General features: G+C 33.1%; 4 protein-coding genes across 5 annotated transcripts; all 4 read right to left on the minus strand.

Annotated features, from left to right (window-relative positions):
- Positions 1-1,208: 1,208 nt before the first annotated feature.
- LOC145317501 (uncharacterized) lies at positions 1,209-2,916 on the minus strand. Its single transcript, XM_080158609.1, has 3 exons — positions 2,629-2,916; positions 1,598-1,701; positions 1,209-1,333 (listed from the first exon to the last, which is right to left on the minus strand). The coding sequence occupies exons 1-3, from the start codon at positions 2,914-2,916 to the stop codon at positions 1,291-1,293; spliced, it is 435 nt and encodes a 144-aa protein (XP_080014735.1). The 3' UTR covers positions 1,209-1,290.
- On the minus strand, positions 2,916-5,771 carry osi (electron transfer flavoprotein regulatory factor orsai). Its single transcript, XM_080158610.1, has 3 exons — positions 5,732-5,771; positions 3,655-3,754; positions 2,916-3,292 (listed from the first exon to the last, which is right to left on the minus strand). Exons 2-3 carry the CDS (start codon positions 3,725-3,727, stop codon positions 3,117-3,119), a joined length of 249 nt encoding a protein of 82 aa, XP_080014736.1. The 5' UTR covers positions 3,728-3,754; positions 5,732-5,771; the 3' UTR covers positions 2,916-3,116.
- A 1,633-nt stretch (positions 5,772-7,404) lies between these two features.
- Positions 7,405-8,971, minus strand: LOC145318355 (uncharacterized). Its single transcript, XM_080159652.1, has 3 exons — positions 8,834-8,971; positions 8,298-8,385; positions 7,405-7,585 (listed from the first exon to the last, which is right to left on the minus strand). The coding sequence occupies exons 1-3, from the start codon at positions 8,963-8,965 to the stop codon at positions 7,497-7,499; spliced, it is 309 nt and encodes a 102-aa protein (XP_080015778.1). The 5' UTR covers positions 8,966-8,971; the 3' UTR covers positions 7,405-7,496.
- Positions 8,972-10,848: 1,877 nt separating this feature from the next.
- beta'COP (coatomer subunit beta') lies at positions 10,849-18,089 on the minus strand. Of its 2 annotated transcripts, XM_080158611.1 has the most exons (9): positions 17,821-18,089; positions 16,870-16,984; positions 15,650-16,659; positions 15,051-15,361; positions 13,597-14,196; positions 13,113-13,320; positions 12,744-12,858; positions 11,973-12,230; positions 10,849-11,385 (listed from the first exon to the last, which is right to left on the minus strand). In XM_080158611.1, the coding sequence occupies exons 1-9, from the start codon at positions 18,058-18,060 to the stop codon at positions 11,258-11,260; spliced, it is 2,985 nt and encodes a 994-aa protein (XP_080014737.1). In that variant the 5' UTR covers positions 18,061-18,089; the 3' UTR covers positions 10,849-11,257. The 2 variants fall into 2 exon arrangements, with proteins under 2 accessions (XP_080014737.1, XP_080014738.1); XM_080158612.1 differs by lacking the exon at positions 11,973-12,230.
- Between the last annotated feature and the right edge of the window lie 1,320 nt (positions 18,090-19,409).

A 19,409-nucleotide genomic window follows, 5' to 3' on the forward strand; every position in this document is an offset into this window, starting at 1 on the left:
CAACAAAGACAAGTGTTTTTAAGTTGGGTATCTTCAAATCTTTCAGATCTCTTTGTTTGGTATTACAGCAGCCTTGTATTATCAAAGTTGTCAAAGACTTGGATGCAGATCCTCTGAGTAACAAAACATCTTCCCGCTTTGAAATAGACAAGGTTTTCAATTTGGAAAACATTAGGGGATTATTCTCTATGGTGGCACAGTTTCCCATCCCAATCCAAGTCTTAATTCAATAAGAGTGCTTCTGATGACTTCAATGTTAGCCTTACAATTTAAGTTAAGGTATTTCAGTTTTGGAAATGTAATTTCATTAAAATCATTGTCATCAAACCCAACGTAATTTCACAACTCAAATTTTTCTAAGGTTGGTGCACCTCCTTTGATTAAGGATATCGAAGCTGCTTTATCTAATTGAAACATTCTTAATATTTTTAGCTTTGGAAGATTAATCTGTCCAACTTCATTAAAATTATTGTCACCAAACAATGAGGCATGCAAATCCAATGTTTCTAAGGTCTTTGAACCTCCTTTAATCAATGATATAGAAGCTGCTTTATCAAAATCATAAATTCTTAATTTCTTCAGCTTTGGTAGATTAATCTGTTCAACTTCTCCAAGAGGTAAATCCTCATAATATTGGTAGGAATAAATTTTGGTAACGTCTATTTCGACAAGTGTTTCTTTATTCAAATTGATTTCTGCCCATGAAAAGGGTCCTTTTAATCTAAGTTCAATACTGTTAAGATTTGGCATGACAAATTCCTCTACATCATCAGCTTCAAAGGTAGGAATTCCTTTTAAACTAAGTTTTAAAATATTTTGTTTTGATACCTTGCTTAGTAAAGAACGAACAGTATTGATTTTAATATTATCCAAATCTAAAGATTTTAATCTAGGGAGATTTGGAACCATACAATAAGATTCAAAATATTTTATATTTGTTAATCCCAAATGTTCCAACTGTTCACCATATTTTGACAACATCTCCTCAACCATGACTTTATGGTCCAATAATTCATCTCCACGTCCACAGTTTTTTATGACCAATCCATTTAGATTTTTAAATTCACTTCTTGTCTTCAAATATTTGGGGTTGTATGGATGAAAAGGGATTTCAAGAAAAGTAATCCTATCCTTATACTTTGAAAGTACTTCATCCAGGGACTTGTCCCAAAGTTCATCAATGGTTAGTTTCAGGTTAAACTGAAGCCCATAAGATCTTTCCAATGACTTATCAAGTTGTTGTTCTGTGATTGAACAATCTTCAAATTTAGACAATTTAACAGTGTATGTTCAGAATAAAGATTTACATTCAACTGACACCCTCTTAAAAAACCTAAAATAAAAATAGAATTAGTAGTTCTTTATAACTTTACCCTTCTTGAAATGAAAAGGGATTACTGTCATTATCGGATAAACAAGTCTAGCTCAGGTTGCTGTTCAGGCTGTTAATGACGCTCAGGGGGAACAATTTAAATAATCCCTCTTGGGATAAAGCCTCTAGAGGCTAGGTGTGAATTTCACTAGTTGTAGTAGCCTTATTATAAAGTATTTGAGATACTGAGCGCAGAGAAATATGAAGTGATTAAAAAATTATTACCATGGAGATAAACATCTCAAAGTTTTCTTATCTTCATCAGGAAGAAAGTATAATATTCTTCCAAAAGCCAAATCTGCTAATTTTCCAAACACACCCACGGCATCCTTAAATTTAATAAATAATTAACACAAATTAATACCTTGAAGTGATATCAATGATCAAAAATCCTAATTACAAATAAATACCTAGCCATAATGAAATAGGTGTTTTTTACAATCGTGATTTCTGCTTTTTGAGGGAATCTGCCTTGGTGCATAGAAAACATGATATATCCGTACAAGAAGATTGACACCGTATCATAACTAAAGACATTAAAATTCTTCCTACTGCTGCTAAATCAGGTGCACGACCTAAATGGTTAGAATAAGGGGAATGCCTTAGCACAAAAAAGGTGCAACTTATTACCATGCACAGTTAGGACTTCTAAGACAAAGATTGTGCAATCAAAGGGTCTGTTGTCTGACCATATTACAATACATAGCTTTACAAAATTTGGCTAAGAGATACGGTAAAATCAAGGCTTTTGATATCATTACATTTACTTAATGCCAACACCTACGGGGCTTGTCCATAAGATGCCCTACCTTGCACCCTACCTCCCCTAATATTTTCTTTACCCCATCCCTTCCCTCCTACTGGATGAACAAACTGACCAATAAATGTTAGCAACTATGTTAGCAACCTAAATTGACGACATTTTTTACCTGTAATAATATCCACGTATATTCTATATCCATTGGTATTACTTATACTTAAGTTTTCATAAGGAAATCTAAAGCAAAAAAAAAAAAAAAAAAAAATGGGGGGGGGATTTTTTTGTTTTTGGGGGGTTGGGGGTGTCCCACCCCCCAAGAAAATAGCTTAAAACCACCACAGGACCAATAGGTATATACCCTGAAGAGTAGAATCCGATCGGTTCAGTGGTTACCGAGATCTTAAGGGACAGACAGACAGACAGACGGACAGACAGACATCGTTCTACTTTGTATTATAGATGTCACAAACTGTTGATTTTATTTTGAAATAAGTACCTCAAAAGATTTTTCAATTTCAGCATCCCTTTTTCTTTTGAGACCACACTTCTCCAAATTATTCATGCTAGAAATAATTTCTTCTTTCTTCCTAACTTCTTCCTCCAGACCAGTTATCCTCAGCTTTAAATGTTTGTTTTCATTTTCCAGATATTTCTGATTCTCCTCCAAATGATGGTTTCTGTTAGTGAGGAATGTTATATGCTGTGAAAGTGCCAGAGAGTCGGTTTGAATCCTGTTCAATATATCAGCAGCATTGAACAAAGGCTGCTCCTCATTAGGATCCATTTTTATTCTGGAAAGAATTAGTAATTAATGGCATGGTTTTTCTTCAGAAAATAAAATGAAGAATGTATCACAATATAAGGTCCAATATGAATAAATATGTTTCTAGGATATGAATAATGCATATAAATTTTCAATGTCTAATTTGCATAATATAATATTTGTACTATTAACACTAATAAAAAAGCTCTCTACTTCATTAATCAATCATCAGGATAGTATCTTCTTTTAAGAGTTCTGTATTTCTTGAGCATGTACAAAGCTTCTAACTCCTTGATGATATACTGGCCCTTGCCTAACCATTTTTCAACCTGCTCGGGGGGCAAGTCTTTATTCTTCATAAAAGCACCGTGGCACCGAGTTCGAAAGTAATCATATCCTAAAATAATAAGACTTTTAAAAGAGTATAATTTCTAAAACTACGATCAGTAGAATGTATGTATAACAGCTCTTGTCATATTAATATTTTCTTTAAAAAATAACATTTTGAAATGAGTAAACTTACCTATCTAAAAACCTTGTATAGAAAATTAGAAATATTATTACTTTCAATAGATTAGGCCATATCTTGATTTAAAGTATATTAAGAAATGCAATAAAAATAGTGCTACAAACAAATACATTCTAAAAAGCGATGTTTTGGACGTCCTAAGGGCCATACAAATGACGAGAAAAGCATAACATTACATTACGGACGGACTATTCCATTTATTAAAAAAACAACGCCTTTAAAATCTCTACCTTGTGGGTATTCTCTGCCAAGATAAAGGAGAGTTTTGTACAACTCAATAACACGACCTCGTTGGCTACTCATCTTCTCTACCAACTATTCAGTCATACTCTGCAAATATTTAAGAAAAATACAATCCTTATATAAATGAAACAGGATCTGTGTCTGTTTCGCTAACTATTGAATCGATATGGTTCATTTTTAGTGTAGTTTCTCAAAGGTCCCTGCAGGGTCATTCAACTTTTTTGAGGGGAGGCAACAAGGACCCTCCCAAGAGCATGTGACCTTACAATTTTTTTAATTATTTTCCTTTTATAACTAATATCGAAAGTGGGATGCTCAACTCCTGCCCTCCCTTACTTTTAATGGCCTTACGGGTCTGTAGAGGCATAGCTGCTAGTTTTATATATTGTGTTATTATCAACTTGAATTTTGTTAAACCCACTGTAGATATTTTTTCAATATATGGTGAGCCATTTTACAATAATTATCTTGCTCCCGAGGCACTTTAACTAACCCAGATTTTAGTAAGGACAACCCTTTCTTTGTTTTATGCACCAATAGTAAGAAATTAATAGTTATAAATATGACAGTTTCAGTACTACGAATCTAAAATTATCTTTAAAATAATGAAGTACACACACATATATATGTTATGACTTCTATGATCAAATCAAAATATTTTTTAAAACATACTCAAAAAATTGAAACATACTCATGCAAGTTAAAAAAGATTTTTTTTTCATAAATCAGCATAAATATTTTCTTAGATAGCAATAAAAAAACACTTGACTGATAAAACAAAAACTGCTCTTGTTGTTCATATTCTTGCAAGAAAGAAAAGTAAATGTTTACAGCTGTGTAGCAGAAAGAAAATATGAGAGAATGTTGTGTGTTGTAGAGAGGTTCTTTCTATTATGTATTGTGTACACTACACTACTTTCTGAAAGCGTTTTGTTATAATGGTATCTATAATACAAGTAGAACGATGTCTGTCTGTTTGTAGCGAAGGATCTCGCTAACCGCTGGACCGATCGGGTTCTCCTTTATTGGTTAGCTTCTCATAGGTCCCGGGAAGGTTTATAACTATTTTCTTGGGGGGTGTGACACCCCCAACCTCCCTAAACTATAATTAAAATAGTGGGTTGGACTACCCTCCCTCCCCCCCCCAAAAAAAAAATGTCCACCCCCCCACCAAAGAAAATTTTTTTTTTACATCTAGGGGCGAAGCCGCTAGTAATATTATAAATTAATAATAATCAAAGATGGAAATAGGCTTATCAGTAGTGAATTCCGGCCACAACCTCTTATAAGCACAACTAGAAAGCAGCCCATTTTTAATGCAGTTAGACTGCTATCCTATTGTGTGCAGTTCATTCCTAAAATTAATGTTTTTTTTATGATTTTTAGGAAAAGGTATAGGGTTATAAGGAGGGTTGTAATATTAAGCATTTTTTTCGATAATATCCCCAATTTGGGCAAATCTCATAAAGGATATAAAATAGCCTAAAACCACACCAAGACTTATATTAGAAATAAAATAGCCTAAAACAATATCAGGACCTAAAAAAGCTCCACTGGAAAGGAGAACCATATAAGTTCAGCGGTTAGCAAAATCCTTCTCTAGATACAAAAAAGCTTACTAATTTATATAGGTAATTTATATAATCACCCAAAAAACAAGTTGAAGATAAAGGAAGTTGTTTGGGGTTTTGAAGTTCTTTAGAAATGACAAAAAATCGTATTTTCAATAAAAATATAACTTACATTGTCTGCCTTTCCCCCCTTTTTTATCTCCCTTTATCATGTTACCTTTAGGTTAAGCGAAGTTAAACATGTTACTATAAGGTTAAGCGCTTAACCTAGTAGTAACATGATTCAAAAAATGGTTTTAGTCCTATAATTGTACATTTTATATACGCTGAAATCTGTTCATTATATGATGCGAGAAATAACTATTCTCAAATTCTACAGAAATTGGATTATGAAAGAAAGAACTGTATGTTTATATAATTAACAGTTTTTATTCCTTGTCTTATAAATAGTACCTATTAGCTGGCGACTGAACAATAATATATATACTTTTACCTCTTTAGGACGTTAATTTATCAGTTCATTTTTATTTTCTGAATAATAATATCTATAAAAATATTTTTTTAAAATGAAGAATATTTGTTTTAGTTCATGATAATGTTAAATAGATTATATGTCAAAATCACATAAAGAAATACAGTAAAACTAAGAATAATTTTGAAATTGCATTATTAATTTTAATTCAATAATTTACAGAACTGTTGTTAAAAAAAAAGAGACAGAATTTCTTGTAATTAAAACATATCTAGAAAAATCATTGAGAGATAACTAATTGATCATATATATATTCAATGACGTTACTATGTACAAGATACAATTGGATTTTGATATAGATACAGTTATCATGTCTCTAATCTTAAATTTTTACAAAGTTATATTCTTATAAGAATATTTTCAAAATTTTTGAGTAAAAAAAATGTCAGTTTGCAAATGTTTAAATTCAAAAATCAACTCAAGTAAAGAATAAAATAAAAAAACTAACGTTTGAACTTTTGATTCTTTTGTAAACAGGAAACAAGGAAGTCATGTTCAGAAAAAAACTTTAATAGGTAGTCTGTAGTAGTTAGTAGTTACTAAATGCTTAATTTTTAGTTACATATTTAAATATAGAAAGAACTTATGTGGAAAATAAGGTTTAATCATTTAATGAATAACTTATTCAAACTTTTCCCTCCATATTTATTGATTACGCACTTTGACATTGCTTAAGCTCTGCTTTCAGAGATGTGGTTCTTGAGAAACTTTCCCATACCAGTCAGACGAAACATCTTGGTAGAGAATACTTTAGCCAGTCTATCATCACATCTTATCATCAATTTGTTTGTTGTATCTTGCAGCTTTTTCTCCAAAATATAACAAATAATTCTCTTTATGATAATAAATCTTGACATTCTCATGCCTCCTACGACATTAGCCAGAGCATCAGAAAGCTCTAGCTGAACTCCACTTTTTCCATTGAACCCACCTTCTGTCTCAATAATAACCACACACTTAACCTCAAAAGTGTTAGCCAGATCAGCATACATAGGGTACTTTTTGAGTAGAGGAATAGCAGATAAAACATCATGAATGTTTTCAATGTTGACATTAAAGTTGAAAAACTTTGAATATATTGCTTGCTGTGGTCTTCTTATTTCATAGAAAACCGAAAATTTGAGGATGTCGATGAGAATGTCTATATCCTCACAGTTATCAAGAAGCTCATCATATCCCTGGAAAGTATATATAATTTATATTGTTTTTGTTATAAGGCTATAATAATACAAGAAAACAAGATTGTAAGAAAAACAGAGTTGCGGACAGCTAGTACCAATAACGAAATTGATTCAGGAAAAAATCACAAAACCTATACGTGTTATTGAGCTGTCGTTGGGGGGCAACATATCGTAAAATTGACAACCTCTCCATTTGCAAACCAAATATTATTTTATATTTATTTCGCTTGTTGGTTATACCTTATTCCTGCGTTGTGGAGCCATTTTATTTTGATGCGGCTTCTGTGAAGATAACGGCTCCGGCTCCGATGAATAGACTTTAAAAACTTAAAAGGGGCATTTGCACATGACTCAACAGAGTTACCAAATTATAATTAATAAAAAATCTCTTATTCTAGCTATCCTGGAGCAGTTTTTTGATGAAAATAACGGCTCCAGCAAAATATGGCGGCTCCGCGGCTCTGGCTGCACAACGCTATGGAAAAGTAACAATAAAAATTCTTCATGCAAAACTACATGTCATTGATTTCTATTTACATATATATCTATTCCTGAATCCAATCAAACAGAATTTGAATAGATCTGCTGTTGAATCCCCATATATCAACAATCTCCGGCACAGCTGTAACATCATCTAAAATATTTTAGTTATGAAATGTTAGACAGATAAAGGCAATAAACAAAACAAAAAAATGTAATGTATCATAGTAAAGACAAATATTATAAATAATGATACATTAATAGTAATCAACTATATCTTGAAAAAGATTGGTTAATTTAGTTTCTTGATTTATGGTGAATATTATGCTAATAAAAGCTACATAAAAATAAGTTAAGGTCATCTGTTAAAGTTCACTTAACAACAGTCAAACCAAAAGAGAAATCTGAGACAAATATTACATTCTAACGTTTCATCCCATACAAAATATTTTTATCTTGAGGTAGCTGTCCTATGATAGGACAAAAACTAGTAAATGGGCACTATCACAAAAAGCACCCTCTTGAGCACTGATAACCCCCCCTCCTCTCCCTGTTTCGATATAAATTGTCTTTTGTTGGTTTGTTTATTACTTACTTTAGGTTAGATAAGTAAGGTTAGGTCTTGTTCTGTACTGGGTAGCTAATGGCACCACAACTATAAGCCTCCCTAGGGTTAGGCGTAGTGAAAACAAGCTAACCTCCTTCACTCCCTTAATTTAATTTTTTTTAAATTAAGGAGGGAGAGATCATTATTGCTCAACTAGCCACTTGTAAGGTATTACAAGAAAATTAAATTACATGTGCTTCTAAAGTCAAACTGCAAAAATATGTGGAGATAATTATGCATGGAGCTCAAAGTCTAGGACCTGATTTTCCTCCAGACTCATTAACTGGTAGTTTTGAGTTGAGCTTTCTCTTCTTCCTGCTTGTGTTATCCTCCTTCTCAATGTTATCCTTGATAAATAGTTGATCTAATCAATTAATTAAATAATCATATACTAACAAGTGGAAATATTTATTAACAAATGTTTTGTAACATATCAGAAACCCTGTATAAAATCATAAAAAAACCTGTTTTTATTAGGTTTTCTTCCAGAACAAGTTCTTAGTGAAGCTGGACAGGTTGATGTGCAGATAAATAGATTGTCGGAGAAAGCAATTTAAAAAGTCTATTTTTCTATAGATGACAAAGTTACCGCTCGTGGCTAAAATGGTGCTTTCATAAAAATTGTTTAGCAAGAATAGAAACCCACCCCTGCACTTATTTTTAAAATAATTAGAGTGGAGTAGTTTTTTCTGAATGCCCAACCTCAGCCATGAGCTATAACACTGAAGGGGCTTACCTTTTTCTAGTATAACTAAACCAGAGGTCTAATAGTTATCTTTAAACCAACCAACATACCTCAAGCTCTGCAGGGCTTAACATTTCTTTAAATACTGGAGACTCCTTGACTAGCAGACTAGTGGGAACCGCCACGTAAACATTGTCTCCACAAGAAAGAACAACTGGCTTTTTATTACTATCAATGTTCATTTTTTATCTATTTCAACAACACTTTTAATGACAAAACAAGTTTGTATTATAAAAAGTAGGAAAGTTTATTTGTGTGTTAAAATCTTGTTATTTTCTGAACCAATTGATTTCTCCATTTCAGAAAGCTTCAAATAGTTTTAGACTACTTCAGTCTTATAAGAAGCGGATACGCCCCTATCACCTAGGGAATAAAATATCCTAATACCAACCCAGGACCAGTATGAACCTTTCCTAAGTAGAGAACTAAATCAGTTCAGCAGCTATCAAAATCTTGAGAAAAAAATTAATATGTTATAATTAAAATGGATATATTATTACTTGGATCCAGGTACAAGGTATAACCAACAAGCGAATTAAATATAAAATAATATTTGGGGGGCAAATGGAGATGTCGTCAATTTTACAATGTGTTGCCCCCCAACGACAGCTGAAAAACACGTATAGGTTTCGTGATTTTTTCCCGAATTTATTTCATTGTTGGTGTAAGCTGACTTGGATCCTACAACAATCTTCATGTTCTCTAAAAAAAATATCCTAATAGTAATACCAAACCGCGAACCAGTATGAACCTTTCATAAGTAGAGAACTAAATCAGTTTAGCAGGGCTAAAATACCGATACCCCCAATCAACCCCTACCTACTGGGGAAACGAACTGACAAATAAACGAGTTCCATGTTAGCAACCTAAATTGACAATTTTCCACTGTCATAATATCCACGTATATTCTACTTCTATAATTTATATAATAGTTAAAGCGTTGGGATTGTTTTATGCTATTTATTGTCCTTTCTACCTTGTATGCTAGGGATCCAGAAGCCGCTAGTAAAAATTTAAACAGCAGCCATATCACTCTGTTACTGCGTTACTGACAGACAGACTATTAAAGTGATTCCTATACTTGTTACTCACTGGCAAGGGGAAAGTTTACAGAAACAAATTAACCGCCATTTTTTAATTGGAGCTGTGCGAAATGTTGAAAAATACAGACATTTGCAGAGTAGCTTTAACACTAACAAAATTTTACAAAAACGTCATATTACATTTTACTGACTTCTAAATATCTATGCAACATAACCTAATTCTAAATACTCTATCAATAATGATAATATAATAAAAAAGAAAATAGTTTTTTCATATAAAATGTTAAATATTAAAATTTATGTATTTTAATGTATTTTTAAACAACCCCCCCCCCCCCCTGCTGATTATTGCCTCCTGCTAAAAAATCCCTTTCAGTTTACTTTTAACATCCAACTAAACTCAAGGTTGATCATATTATTTTCTTCTTTTTTTAGCAACATTTCCTGCCTTTATAGTTCTACAAATTTCTTTATTTTTACCTATCTTTTAATATGTAAATTAAATTAATATGATTTATGTCATTTAGACTGAAGAGGGTGCAATGCAGGGGTGTATATTCTGCACAAGATTTATTTTTTTTCCCCGGCTGCAAATTTTTTTATTTTTTTTCCCCCCCTAGTTTTTTCTCTCCAAGTAGGGGGGAAAATGAAAAAATATTTAAAGAACTCTATATTTTATTTATTTTGTCCCTCCTACCACACATTTTTTTAGTTTTTTTCTCAAAGGAGGGGAGGAAATGGAAAAAATGTTTTCAGTTTTCTTAATTTTTACATTTTTTTCCCCTTCAACCACTTATTTTTTATTTTTTTTCCCCCCCCCTTAGCCGGGGATCCCATGCAGAATATACACCCCTGGTGCAATGTCCACCGAAATATATTTCAATAAAAAATAACTAAGTTTCAAAGACTTTCACTCAGTGAATTTAACAAATAAAATACTATTGATATTACTATTTTACGTTAAAATGCTTTTCATCTCGGATACATAAACATTAAACATTATATCAAGAATAAACCAACAAAAATTTAGTTAAATATATTTAAAATACTCAACAAATTAAATAGCAAAATTATCAATATCACCACAATTGTTTATATTAAAAAATAATAAATAAAGCATAATAAAAACATAATAATACAACACACATAACTTAAAAAGGTTCACATCGGGAAATATTATCACTTTATGGGTACAAAAAGATAAAAATGCACTGCATATGGTTCAATATGTGTTCTAATTTTAGGATTTTTTCAAGGTGTTTATCTGTCATAAATAGAAAAAATGACATATTTTTAACTCTTAATTCATCTAGAAACTTTTCTATAAATATTATTCAACTTTAGTTCAAATGTGACCATTACTTAGCATATGAGACTTCGCACACAAATTATAAAAACGAAATACTTGAAAAAGTTATCATATAAAAGTTTTTAATCTTCTAGGAGGCCTTCATCATCTAGATTGACATCAGAAGTATCAATATCTTCAAGCTTCATATTTTCCAGATCAGCTTCTAGTTCAGCTTCAAGATCATCACCAACTGAGGATGCGGCAGCATCTGAACATAAGAAAAATTAATTGAATGAGAAAACGTTGTGATAATTTTGGTTTCAATATTAGGGATTGTGTATTAAAAATATTTCCGTTTTTTTCTGTCATATTTTGCACATAAATTTGAATACCAAAGAGCTACATTTGATTTTTTCTACAACTGATCTCGTTATAAATAAGAAAAAATACAAGAAAGAAGCTTTTTCAGAGGATAATTAGTAATTATAAGTCCTATTTTTAACAGAACTCCTTTACAAAAATAATAAAATCCATCACCTAAACAAAAAAAAAGAAAGGGAGTAGTAGGTTGCGCTAAAAATACGTTAAGGTGTGAGTTTTAAGACTTAAAAATAGTAGTAGAACGGTAATATTCACTAATAAGTATATTTCTTATTGAAAAGAACTATGGACAAATTTTTTTTTAAGTTAACATAAATTTTTATCGTTCTACTACTGTTTTTAACTTAAAACTCACAACTTTTACGGATTTTTAGCGCAACCTACTCCTCCCTTTTTTATCAAAAACCCTGAAAATGCAACTACAAATCGAAAGCGCACACAAAATAAAGCAAGGGTTCACTTCTCATAGCTCACCCAATTCAATCTGATAAATGCTCTCATCAGAAGCAACCGAATCTTTTCGTAGAGCACTATTTTTCTTGTCAAGATTTTCTGTTAAGTGTTTAACTAAATCTTTCTGTGCGTCATTAACAGAAGAATTGTTAGCATCTTCAAAAACATCTCCACTATGCTCCTCTTGATCTTGTTCACTGAGGTGATCATCAGATTGCCAGTCATAGTCACTACCAGTAGCTCCATCCAAACCGTCTTTGACTTCAAGGTCCAGGCGACCTTTGCGGTCAGAATAATATTAAGTTTTTCAGATATATGATGTAAAAATCAAGAGGTTGAAAGGTGAGTGGGAGGGGGTAATGCTACTTTTAGAAACCAAATCAGACCAAAAAAACAGTTGGAATTTATCATTATTGGAACAACATGGAACTCTGTGAAAAATAGCGATAAAACTTTCATCCTCACCAAATAATTCTTTTAATTTTTAAACTCTTTAGCATACATGGACTGTAAATTGATTCTATTCATTTTAAAAGATTGTTTTATTAAGATTTAGAGAAGGTTTTTTTTGAAGGAACACATTATGATTTTAGTACCTAGGTTATATTGATTGTAATGAGAAAAAAAATAGTTTGTGATGAAACCGGTTTTCATAGTTTCATATTAAAGCAGCTAGGTAATAAGTCTAATCTAAGATCTCCAAAATGTTTTTTTTAGGTTGGATTTGGAAAAGTAGCACTCCACCCGGCCCAACCTCTTCTGAATATGATTGTAAAGAATGTAAGTAAGTACCTGAAGTGGGTTTGGGATGAATTTTTTCTTCCTGCTCATTATTACTTGAAGCATCGCACTCTCCTTCATCATCCATCTCTGTCAACTCTACCAGGGGTTTACGTTCTTGATTTGGCTGAATTATATATAATTTTGAGCATAAGGAAAAAAGTGTACTCTAGTAGCAGCTGCAAGAAATAAAGGAAAAGAGAGAAAATGCCGTGCACTAAAAAAGGGCAAATTCTAGCATTGCATTTTTGTTGCATTCATAGATATTTCAGAAAACATTTAATTGTTGAGAAACTGGTTTCAAAGTAATGTTTTGTTCTTAAAAGTTAATTAATTGATAAAAGTTGTTCCTGAAAGAAAATTCAATGGTCTACATCTTACCAAAATTTCCATATAATCCTTGGCAGGAATAACTGTGGATCTTTCTTTCTTCAACATTTGTTCCGCTTTGAGAGAAGCTGCATAGTCTGGGAATAGGTTGGAATACTCCTTAGGATCTGCTAAGCTTTGTCCAGCCTTCTCTGAAACCTTTCCAAGCTCTGTGCGCCATAGTTCTACTATGCGCGGCACTTGACTCGGCAAATACGTCCTAAAAATATTCAAAATTATTATTCATTAAACGTGCAAAAAGATAATATATGTTTTCGTAAAATATCAATAAATAACAATTGATAGGTATACCTAATTGTAATTCATACAACTTAAAAAGTAATGTATTCAAATATTATTATTTACCTAAATAAGTATGAAACGACTGCACCATAAAAATTCATATCTTTGATTTATTTGAGTCAAGTTAAAAAAAACACCATTTCCAAATATTTTTTTACCCGCATTTTTTTTAAAATTAAGATTTAAAATGTACCTGGCAAAAAACGCTGCCTCTGGTATTCTATTTGATTCAATGAGAATTTCCAGGCATTTCTCTAGGTTGCCAAGGATAAAGAAAGAAAGGAAAGAAACATTATTCTTTCCAGTATCCTGTGAAGAACTTCCAAGTTTCTCAACCATTTCGGCGTTTCCTGATGCGGTGGCCAGCAGCAGCAGGCCACCAAAATCCTGAGCCTCGTGCAAACACTGCTGCGCCAGCTGGAAGTCAGCCTTGCTTGTGGCCAACTCCGCCAGCTGTTTCCATTTCTGCTCAGAGCCAGACTCCTTGGCCAACTGGGTGGCAGAGGTCAGGTCTCCCAACTGGATGGCCAAGTCAAACTTGTGTTCAGGGTCCATGGACACCATAAGGGCTTGCTTCTTGAATCCTTGCTTTTCCAAAAAGTGGGCAACTCGGGTTCTCTGATCTTTGGGAACTGTTGGCAAAACTTTGTCTGCCGTTTCAAAGTCGCGACGCATGACTGCAGTCTGGTATTCCAATACGGAGAGTAGAAGCTGGAAGCTTACAACATTCAGTTCCTTGTCGCCCAGATAAAGTCGGCTGTCGGTAGGAATATAGCCAAGGAGATACATTGTCCTAAGATACAAAAAAAAATTAAATATAGTATTTCATTAAGAATTCTTAATATATGGCAATGTTAACATTATTAACATAGTATATGGCAAGGGTTATTAAAAGAACGATCCACTTTTCCACTTTAACGCTTTATAAGATGAAGGAAGATTGGGTTATTATATATTTAGGAATTTTTAAAACTTGTTCTCCCCCCCCCCCCTCTCTTTTTCGTTCCCCCTTTATATGCGTAATATTGATAGTCTACGAGTGTTTATACAAATGCGCCAATTTTTCATTTTTATAAAAAATTACATCTGTTTGGTTTTCCAGTGCAATTAAGCTTTTTTTAGGTACAGGGAAGGTTTTTAACTAATTTGAGAGAGCGTATCTAAACCTTCCCAATTTAAAATCCACCCCCCCCCCCCAATTTTTTTTAATATTCCTTATTAAAACTCAAATTAAAAGTAGAAGGGCGGTTGACTTATTCCCCTCCCACCTTAAGAACACCTAGAGGCTTCTAGTGGGCGTGGCCCCTAGTCTTTCTTAAAATAAAAGCTAAGTCTTGCATTTTTTTTTCAATTAGGTGTTTGATCACGAATTGCATATGGTAAACATATTTTCTTATTTAATTGTTAGCCTGATAAGATAAAAGTTATGCTTGAAAATTGTTTAATAGCTATTATTATATATTGAATTTTAAAAAAACATAAAATTGAGATCAAAATTTGCGTATCTTTTGTACTCATTTGCGTCATGGAATTTTCTTACCCGTCATCACTTTATAAATCAGAATAAGAAATAAGGTTATGCAATAATAGATACGTTTACACAATGCATAAAGTCGGAGAGTAGGTAAGTAATAACAAAGATTATACCTATCCAGATGAGAAACTGTAACAATCTCTCCACCAACATAGTAGTTGAGCCTATTAACACTGTTGGTGTAAATAAAACAGTCTCCCACCCACAGACCAGTCTTAACGCATTCATTAACCTCTCCAAGAACGTCGAAAGCGTCCTCTATACCATCTTCTGTAATTCTGTCCTTGTTGTCAGCAGCAGCAACAACCATTTCGCTGTTGTACTTAAGGACAAAGTAGCTCTCCTCGGTGGCGATGCAGCACAACTCCCCATTCTCGGACCAGTAGATTGCTTTGGGCTGGATTTCAATCCGACGTACAAGGTCCTACAGTGTACAAACAAATTAAAAACGTTACTAAAAGCGTACAATAGACTCTATATGTAAATTTTCTCGATTTTCTTAATTCTTAAATAGCATACCTATAAAAGGATTAGGTAGTTTCTTTGTAACAAGTCTAATTAAAACGACTATGATAGTGATATATGTTACTGGATTCTCTTGTGATAAATGCTTTGAAAATTTTGTTAACTTTAATAGGTACTTGTTTCAACAACAAATAATTAGGAATTATATTGAATAATGATTTATAATTTGAATGTAAAGAACACCTACCTGATTTTCCCAATCATAGAAAGCCAGACCCGACACGGACTTGACGCCCAACAGTTGACCACCAAAGATACCTTCAGCACCAAACTCTGGCTTAAATGATTTCTTCTCCTTGAAATTCTTGAAAAATTTGATAGTTGAAGAGGATTCCCTAACAGCATACTCGGACGAATCTGCAGCCCAGACAAATTCTAGGGCAGATCCGAAAGATTTGTTTCTGAGAGCCATAGCCGTGTAGATTATGTATTCCCCATCTCCGCACACGACTACAAATCGTCCATTTGGATTGTGTTGCACAGTCTGTGGGAATACCTCACAGCTTCCCATATCCTTAACCTGCAGTGGCAACCGTTCGCCATCCTTAATTTCCTCCCTGTCCAGGGCCTTCAGGCTGGCCTGTTGCAACTCACTGTGTCTAGCCCAGATAATCTTTCCGCTAGAGTCCATGGACATAGCTGGTTCTTCACGACCAAGCTTGATTAGAATAGCTCCCTCATCATATCCGAGCGCAATATTATTAGATCCTCTCAAGCAGCCGATGGACCAAACACGCTCCAAGCCATAGTTGAGTGTTGTTTCGAGTCTATAGGTGTTTGCATGCCATATCTTTACTGTTCCATCCTCGGAACCAGTGATGATAATAGGGAGCTCAGGGTGGAAGGACACAGCAGCAATATTCTGGGCATGACCCTCAAGCGTCTGAACGCAGGTCTTGTTTTGGTAGTCCCAGATCCTCACCTGACGATCGTCTGCTCCAGAAATAAGGTAGGGCTTGTCACCACCGTGGTAATAATCAACGCAGTTGACACCCTTCTCGTGTCCTTCCAGGGTAAAATTGGGTGTAGCAGATCCCAGCTGCCAAACTTTAACTGTTTTATCCAGGGAAGCAGAGGCAAAGGTGTTGTTATCTTTGGGGTTGATTCTGACCTCCATTACATAGTGAGTGTGTCCCTCAAATACTTGCTGACAAATCCATCCCTTCTCCCAGTTCCACAGTTTTATCAGCATATCATCTATACAAAAAATAATATTGTTACCATAATTTTTCTAGGATATCATTTTCATTAAATAGAATGTTTAAAAGTATAAATTGTGGCCAAAGAAGGTAACGGTATTAATTCAAGTATATTTAGAAGCAACTTAAAATTCATTAAATGGACTTGCATCTTAAAACGGGGCAAAACATTTAGTTGAATTGTAAACATTTTTAAAGGAACTCTTACCGCTGCTTGTAAGAAGAAAAGGTTGTGTAGGATGAACTGCAATAGATCTCACATAATCACTGTGGGCGTCAAAGGCGTGCAATCTTTCTAATGTATTGTAATTGAATACTCGCACCTGCAAAAAGTTTGTTAATAGTTGATGAAAACTCTGTTATTTTAATAGTAAAGGTAGAGGGATATACTGTAAAATACATAAAGCAAAGTGTTGATTACATTTATAAACAATACTAGAAAGCGTTATACAAACAGATATTCAAAATATCAGCTACAATCACACATTTTTTTGTCAGTATCTGTTTTACCGATTGTCCGTTGACAGGGGTGTATATTCTACATGGGATCCCCTGCTCAGGGGGGGGGGGGGATAAAAAATAAGTGGTTGGAGGGGAAAAAAATGTAAAAATTAAGAAAACTGAAAACAATTTTTCCATTTCCCTCCCCTCCTTGGTGAAAAAAAACTAAAAAAATGTGTGATAGGAGGGATAAAATAAATAAAATATAGAGTTCTTTAAATATTTTTCCATTTTCCCCCCTACTTGGTGAGAAAAAACTAGGGGGGGGGGGGGGGAAATTAAAAATTTTGTAGCAGGGGAAAAAAATAAATCTTGTGCAGAATATACACCCCTGTCCGTTGATTTTAAAACCTTTTTCCATGTGTTTTATGTTAATAGATACATTAGGTAATAAAAAGTGATAAATTAAGGTATTTTAAGTGCCACACACTAAGAAAGGGTTTCAAATATTTTCTTTAAAATTAGTTAATTAAAGCACCAAGTGATCAATGTAAATAAATTCTATTCTATCAATTTTAACGCATTTAAAAAAATATTGGTAAAAACTATGTTTATGTCCGAATTCATTTAAGTCTTAAAAGAAAATGGAAAGAAAGACTAATAAAATGTCAAAACTTAAAAACAATGCAATTATAAATGACAAGAATTAAAACACTACCTGCATATCATCTGATCCAGTGACGACCCAGTTCTTCCTGGGCACAAACACCGAGGCCCTGACTGGCAAGTCGCAAACCTCGAAGGACTTGACCAGCTGCTGTGACTCGTGGTTCCAGATGTGCACGTTGCCGTTGTACAGCGAGACCAGCATCCATGGCTCGGTTGGGTGCAGGTCACAGGACTTGACCCTGTCCGACCTGGCGGTCAGCCTCCGTTTAATGTCTAATTTCAACGGCATGCTAAGTCTGAAATTTTTATATCCAATTACATAACATTGTAAAAAAAGATTATAAACTTTCAAGTATGGGTTTAAAACGATTGAACCTGTTCTTCTGAGCCTAACTGAATAATAGTAACGTTTCGTAATATAGACAATTTTCTACGAACAATGAAATAAAAATAAAATGCATTGCAAGCTTAGTTTTAATTTTACATTTTACTATATATAATACGCGACGATGCGATACATAACTATTAAGAATTACTGATTGACAAAATTGAAGAAAGGGAACAGACACATACGATTCAATGTCTCTAGCCCTAGAGCCAAATACAATTAAAATTAATTTCCTGAGTGAACAGTAAAAGTTTATTTAACGAGCATATCACTGCAAATTGACATTACATTTTTTAGAAGTAAGTTAAAAATATGTATTTTGTACGTACATTAAGATAGTTTATATTTAAAATTAAATAATTTTATTATTGTTTTACATCTACTAAGAAAAACTATTTTTTAAAGATTTGCCTTGATAAACAATATAAAAGTAGTTTTTAATATTAAATTATAGTCTATTCAAATAGTTATAATGCATTTTGAAATAAAACATTGAATAAAATCACTTAAAATGTCATTAAATTAAAATTAAATTTTCTGATGAAAGTTTACGTGGCAGGTTGTTTTCTCTCTCCCCCTTTGCTTACAGAAAGTGTACACTAGAACTTCATAAAGCCGTATTTTTTTAATTATTTCATCAAGTCGTCGACTTAGTATAGAAGGTTCTAATAATCAAAAGTTTAAAGACGTAAAGCTAGAAGAACACCTCAATCGTGGCTAATAAAATTTAATGTCGACGACCTAGTTTATATTATATGTTTTTTTTTCCCAAAAATTTGTGTTTTCAAAGGCCGTATTTTTACTTTATAGTAAGGTTTCATATTCATGTGCGCAACTTCATTACACTAATTCAAACTAGTAATATTTATTATAAATTCATGTTTTTGGTAATGTCTCCCTAAAGTTTCCATTTATAGAATTTCTGACTTCGACCCTAGTTGGAGTGTGGTATGGGGTATTCCCCACATTTGATATTTGTAACGTAGACCTTATTTTTTTTTTTTGGGGGGGGGGGGGGTATTTTTCTTCTTCTTAGCAGACAGTGTATTTCACAAAACTGTCAATGGTATTTCTACCCGAGTAGATGGTTTATGAGATCTTAGCGGACAAACAAACAATAATTACTTCATTTAAATTAGGATTACACTTGAATATGAGGCAGATAAAGTTAAATCATATCAAGAAAATAAGATCGTTAAAAATCCTTTGGTATGCCAGTTTTTTTCTCCATTTTACTTATTCTATCATAT

Source organism: Acartia tonsa, chromosome 4, assembly GCF_053477335.1.
Source record: "Acartia tonsa isolate MP-2025a chromosome 4, ASM5347733v1, whole genome shotgun sequence".
Classification (NCBI taxonomy): domain Eukaryota; kingdom Metazoa; phylum Arthropoda; class Copepoda; order Calanoida; family Acartiidae; genus Acartia; species Acartia tonsa.

Coding starts and splice junctions, on each gene's coding strand:
- beta'COP (XM_080158611.1), bottom strand. CDS start 18,060: ATGCCGTTGAAATTAGACATTAAACGGAGGCTGACCGCCAGGTCGGAC. Junction 14,197..15,050: donor ACAGTTTCTCATCTGGATAG/GTATAATCTTTG, acceptor TTTGTATCTTAG/GACAATGTATCTCCTTGGCT. Junction 12,859..13,112: donor AGGATTATATGGAAATTTTG/GTAAGATGTAGA, acceptor TATATAATTCAG/CCAAATCAAGAACGTAAACC.
- LOC145318355 (XM_080159652.1), bottom strand. CDS start 8,965: ATGAACATTGATAGTAATAAAAAGCCAGTTGTTCTTTCTTGTGGAGAC. Junction 8,386..8,833: donor TAAGCCCTGCAGAGCTTGAG/GTATGTTGGTTG, acceptor CTATTTATCAAG/GATAACATTGAGAAGGAGGA. Junction 7,586..8,297: donor TGAGTCTGGAGGAAAATCAG/GTCCTAGACTTT, acceptor AAAATATTTTAG/ATGATGTTACAGCTGTGCCG.
- LOC145317501 (XM_080158609.1), bottom strand. CDS start 2,916: ATGGATCCTAATGAGGAGCAGCCTTTGTTCAATGCTGCTGATATATTG. Junction 1,702..2,628: donor AAATTGAAAAATCTTTTGAG/GTACTTATTTCA, acceptor ATTAAATTTAAG/GATGCCGTGGGTGTGTTTGG. Junction 1,334..1,597: donor TTGAGATGTTTATCTCCATG/GTAATAATTTTT, acceptor TTTTTATTTTAG/GTTTTTTAAGAGGGTGTCAG.
- osi (XM_080158610.1), bottom strand. CDS start 3,727: ATGAGTAGCCAACGAGGTCGTGTTATTGAGTTGTACAAAACTCTCCTT. Junction 3,293..3,654: donor TGGCAGAGAATACCCACAAG/GTAGAGATTTTA, acceptor TTATTATTTTAG/GATATGATTACTTTCGAACT.